The sequence below is a fragment of the Equus asinus genome, chromosome 25 (assembly GCF_041296235.1).
Source record: "Equus asinus isolate D_3611 breed Donkey chromosome 25, EquAss-T2T_v2, whole genome shotgun sequence".
In the NCBI taxonomy this organism is placed as follows: Eukaryota; Metazoa; Chordata; class Mammalia; order Perissodactyla; family Equidae; genus Equus; species Equus asinus.
This window is the reverse complement of record NC_091814.1, coordinates 15,533,932-15,539,101: the sequence shown is the minus strand read 5'-3', so window position 1 is coordinate 15,539,101 and position 5,170 is coordinate 15,533,932. Positions and strand designations below refer to the sequence as shown.

General features: G+C 48.2%; 1 protein-coding gene across 1 annotated transcript; it reads right to left on the bottom strand.

The window, feature by feature from the left end:
* Nucleotides 1-2,837: 2,837 nt before the first annotated feature.
* PRR9 (proline rich 9) lies at nucleotides 2,838-4,516 on the bottom strand. Its single transcript, XM_014864998.3, has 2 exons — nucleotides 4,442-4,516; nucleotides 2,838-3,978 (listed from the first exon to the last, which is right to left on the bottom strand). The coding sequence occupies exon 2, from the start codon at nucleotides 3,956-3,958 to the stop codon at nucleotides 3,608-3,610; it is 351 nt and encodes a 116-aa protein (XP_014720484.3). The 5' UTR covers nucleotides 3,959-3,978; nucleotides 4,442-4,516; the 3' UTR covers nucleotides 2,838-3,607.
* Nucleotides 4,517-5,170: the final 654 nt, after the last annotated feature.

The window sequence follows — 5,170 nt, the reverse complement described above, 5'->3', positions numbered from 1 at the left end:
ACCAGCAAACAGATCTCATCATAAGGAAGTTCTTAAACTGAACTCAAGTCCTTAACTTCTGTCCGTTGGTTCCAACTTTGTCCTTTGGAACCTCATAGAAATCTAATCCGTCCTTCACAAAAGCACTTAAAATACTTGGGAACAGCTATTCTGCTCCCTCGGGTATTTCCTTCTCTAGACCAAACGTATTTCAATAGTTTCTAATCTGGAAGTCTTCAAGCTCCTGCTCTACCGCACGTCCCCTGCCACCAGGTCTCTGGAGCCTGGCGCGCTGTCTTGCTCACAGCAAGTTTTCCGTAAACATGGACGGAATGAGCAGGTGACCCCACACCATCGTCCTTTCAACTCCCGTCAGTTTGCATCTTTTCTTCTTGGTGCATGGAGCCCATAGGTCCACTCTTGTCACACAGTGACTTAGCTGTGTCGAAAATTAAAATTAAATCAAAATAGAGAAAATTTGAAAGTTTGTTGTGCATATAAAGGAACAGTTTGTGAAACTGGAAGACATCAAGCTAAAGTGGCAAGAAGCTCAGAAAAGGAGGGTTATAGCTCCTTTTATATAAATAAGGAGGTTGGTTGATCTTGATTGTAAGTGGCTGCTAGAAGCCTACATTCCTTTTTGGGTAACAGTGCTGCATAGCTTACTTGTTTGTAGCTGGTTGGCTGGGAAGCTATGAGATCGTGCTGATGTGAGGGAAGCTTAAGTTCCCTTGTGGTCAGAGACAACATTTTGGGGAAATCAGGATCGTTTTAAGTTTTGGTAATGTGGCTATGGGTGTTTGGTCTAGGAGTATATTAAAACCATGGCCTCTATTTTTGTTTTTTCTTTAACACTTCTCAACCCAAACTTCTACCAGCTGGGACTTTCCTTGGTAAAGCCCCTCCCCCTCTTTCCGAAAGCCTGCAGCACAGGTATAAACAGTTGGGGGAGTCTGGTTGCCATGTGCTTGGTCCTTGCTGTTCCCAGGTCTGTGTCAGTAGGGCCCTGGGCATGGCAGCAGCGGTGCAGCCAGGGCCTGCGTCGGAGCTCTGATCATGAGAAAGGTGTGCGGTTCCCATGACAGAGCTTGATGGAGGCCTGTGGCTCCTTGACGTCTGTTCCCCTATCTACAATCTGCATGTTTGTCTCCTTCCCATCTGCTGAGGGCTCCTCTGTAATCAGCGGGTTGTCCTTTCTCTGATGTGGCTGGATTCTCCTTGCTCGTCAGCCCTGTGCTTCCTCTCTGTCTCCGAGCGTCTGATCTTGGATACCAATCTACGCACACCTTTACTGCTGAGAATAAAGACATTTCTTGGACTTGAGCCAGGCTGGAGAAGTGTGCTTGAGTCTCCCTCAGCCCAGGCAGAAGCTTCACTGTGAGGAAGGCTCTGTGGGGCCTCTTTGCAGGCTGGGGCGCTAGGGAGCAGCTACTTATTCCAAATCTGGAAAATGGAAGAGAAAACTTACTCTACTCAGGTAGGGAGGCAGGAGAACTGTGATTCAGGCACCTGGAGATGTTCAGGGAATCCAGAGCTTTTGGAAAGGCTCCCTTGGCATGCGTGGCCTGTGGAAAGAAGCTCTCTAGCTCTGCGCAGGGACACTGCCTGCCTGGGTCACTGCTGTCTCTCCAGCACCTGGCATAGCGCCTGGCACTTGGTAGGTGATCAGTGAGCACTTGTTAGTGGGTGAACGAATGAATGAGAAGAAGACAGCTTCCGGAAATCTGGAAATCTGTTCTGTGTACCCCGGGCACTTCCTCATGCAAGTGAGAGCTCTGCTCTGGAGTCAAGAGGGACTCTGCTTAGAATCCTGACTTCACCACTTACTCGCTTTATGAGGCCAGATCAGTTTCTTAACAAAGGGGCAACATATGAACTGTGTGAGGCTACTGTCAGGATTCTCTCAGAGAATGTGTGCAGAGCTCAGGGCCTAGTGCTTGTCATCTACAGACTCAGTGAGTGCCTGAGGGCTCCCTGTTGAAATCTTCCCCAAGTCATCCCCTAGTTCTCTCTGCCTTAGAAAAGCTCTAAGATTGAGAGACTAGGGGGATCCGAGTGGCAGGAGGCCCTGAGTTCAGCCAAACAACCCTCCAATGGGGCACACACATATGACTGAGTAGGAAGGGGTCCCAGGGGAATGAATGAGGACCCCCTCTACCCCTCAGGAGGCTGGGCCTTTGGGCCCAGGTCAGAGCTCAGGGCATGGCTGAGGAAGCCACTATTGGTCCTCTTGTGTGAAGCTTGCTCCTCCTTGGCCCTTTCACACAACCCCAGAGTCCACAGCCTTGTGTTTCCTCCACAGATGGAGGGGCAACAGAGTGCAGGGAGGGAAAGCACGCTGCCAGGCTGTCCTGAAATCTGACCAGATGGCAAGGCAGACAATTTCGGTCCTTGAGTCTGTGTTCATCTCAGAAGCACGCTTAGTTCTTCCTTCTGACAGGGATGGTATGCTCGTAGGTGTCACGGATTGATTGAGGACCCCTTCTTTCACACAACTCTCCTGCTCCTCATTTTAGCCCCTTTCTCTGGAAAGCAAGGATCAGAGAGGAAAGATGTTATAGTGGAAGGAATCCTGGACCTGAAGCTTTGCATGTAGGCAGGTCCCAGGTACTGCTGGATTTTCTCAGGTGTAAAGTGTGTGCATAGGTGAGCCTATGCTACATTGGGGTTGGGGGTGGGGTGGTCCAGGTGACGCTTAAGGAGACTTCTTTCAGGATTGCTGTTTTATGCATCTGTGAAGTATATTTTTTATTCCTACTCTGGATTCTCCAAAAAAAAAAAAAAGGGAAAACATAATCGTGACAAGGATAGCAGATAATTGGGTACCAGAGAGGAAAGAGCACACGTCAAGTCAGACATCAGCTTTAGGATAAGCTTTATTCTGTATTTTACCTTCACCAGGGAGAAGAAGGCAAGGAAGCTGGAGAGCAGACCAGCCTGCACCACACATACACAAATCGCATCTCTAAAGAATGTACACGGCAGAAATGAAGGGTCCAAAGCAAACCAGCTGTGAAGCACAAAGACCAACCAGGACCCCAAACATTCCATCTCATCCTTCCTGATTGACTGTTGGGATTCAATCATTTACATAATTTGTTTCACTTTTTTTTTTTTAAAGCACAACCCATCCAATCATTTGCTGTTCTTTTTTAGGAAGCAGAGACAAAATTACCCAATTTTTGATTTTTGCAACACCACCCACCTCTTCCCCACACCCATGGTGGGAGTCAGTGATCAGTGCAAAGTCCATTGAAATTCAGTTTGTTTTGAGGCTCGATTGAGAGGCTGACTCTCTGAAAGATGAATGGAGGCATCCTTGGCTGTTACACACCCAGGGATGGGTGAATTTTTGCCCCAAGGGAGCTGAACTAGGCTTCTGTGGTCTCCTCTGACAACCATAATCTTCCTACAGTTGAGACTTTCTACTAGACTGCTGAGAACAATACTTATTCACAGAGGTCCATGAAATGCAGAAAGAACTGTCTTCAGAGACACAGAGCAAGTCCTGGAGGCAAGAACAGGGTGCACACAGAGGTACCCACAGGAGAAGGTCACCATTGCATGGGCTGGGGATGGGTTTTCATCTCTTGGCCATCTTCTTGACCCCAGATGGCATTATGAGCAGCTACTTTCCCTTGCCAGGGGGTAAGCACTTCTCCTGGACTTTCTGTGGGCAAACCTCCACACATTTTGTCTGAGATAGCTCCTGGCATGGCTCCACACACTGAGGTGGGCATTGGTCTTGGCATGGAGGTAGGCATGGATCTTGGCCTTGCTGTGGGCAGTTTTCTTGGTTTAACTCCTGGCACTGAGGAAGACAGACCTCCTGAGCTTGCACTGGGCACTTTTCTTGGCAGGGGTCTTGGCGTGGGGGGAGGCACACCTCCTCAGTCTTTGCCTGGCACTGCTCTTGGATCTTCTGAAGACATGGAGGAGGCACGCATGGCTGCTTGCACTGCTGCTCATTAAAAGACATCCTAGGGTGATTTGCAGAACCTGAAACAAACACAAGATTTGAAATGATCTGCATTAAACAGTATCAGGCTGGGAACTGGGGAATGAAGTGTTGATAGAGGGGAATGGGGAGTGAATGATTAGTAACTCTAAGAACTTAGTTATCTGCTGCAGTTTATCCTTCTTCTTTTCTATCCCTACTTCAGCTTCCTCTGACACTCATCTCTTACGTGGAGATGCTCTCAGAGCTTTTGTCTGGATATCCATAGCCTCAAACCCCAGTCCTACCACAGGTCTTTTCCTTCTCTTCTATTCGTCTAATCTTTTTGAAAATCAGGTGCAAGAGACTAAGTAGAATACACAAGATGGTTTGAGAGGCCCAAGAAATGGCAAATGACTTCAAAAATCAGTAGAAACTACAGTCCAGTGGAGGAAGAGAACAACAGTAAACTCTCCTGGAGACATAGCAGCTAGGGAGAGAGAGGGTGCAGGCATCCCCACTTACCTGATCTTCAGTAAGACTCAACAATGATGTGGACTGTGGAGCCCAGCCAGGTAGGGACTTTTATATAGTGCTTGGTTCAGCCTCCCACAGGACTGACTGACCACGTGGGCTGAGGTCCTAATTGTGGGGTCACCATAATGAGCTTCCTCTGAAATTGCTCATAGTTTGAGTCACTGCTTGGGTTGCCTATTAATCAGGCTCCATTTTGGCCTCTGGGTCCTCACCAGACCTCAGCAGGGAGGGGCTCCTCTCAGATCTCTCTCATTAGAGGCAGCAGCAAAGGAATGCTCATAGAACGTTATCTCAGTCTGTTAAACTAGGATTGGGTTCCTTGTCTGCCCAAACTGGTTCAGGATATGGTGAGAGATAAGATCCGCCTTGCTCATCTCATCTTCACCCATGGGAAGACTTTGTGCCTAAGGCCTGGGGTCTGTCTGGGTCAAGGGCACACATGGCCTCTTTTAGACATTTCCACTGGATGCTTCTTCATTGAACCTGGAAGGTCACACTTCCAGACCCAAGGAAGAGGGATTGTCCTGTGGTCTCAAGCAAACAAAGGACCCATAGGCTCCTGGAGAAAGTGATTTTCTTGCACAGGGGTCTTGAGTGAAATTAGAGTCGTTTGTTACTCTTGGGTTATGAAGTAGGATGGAGAAGAAGAGAGAGGAGGGAGAAGGCAGGTAATCGTCATCTTCTCAACATTGATTTATGACACTTCTAAAAGCGGAG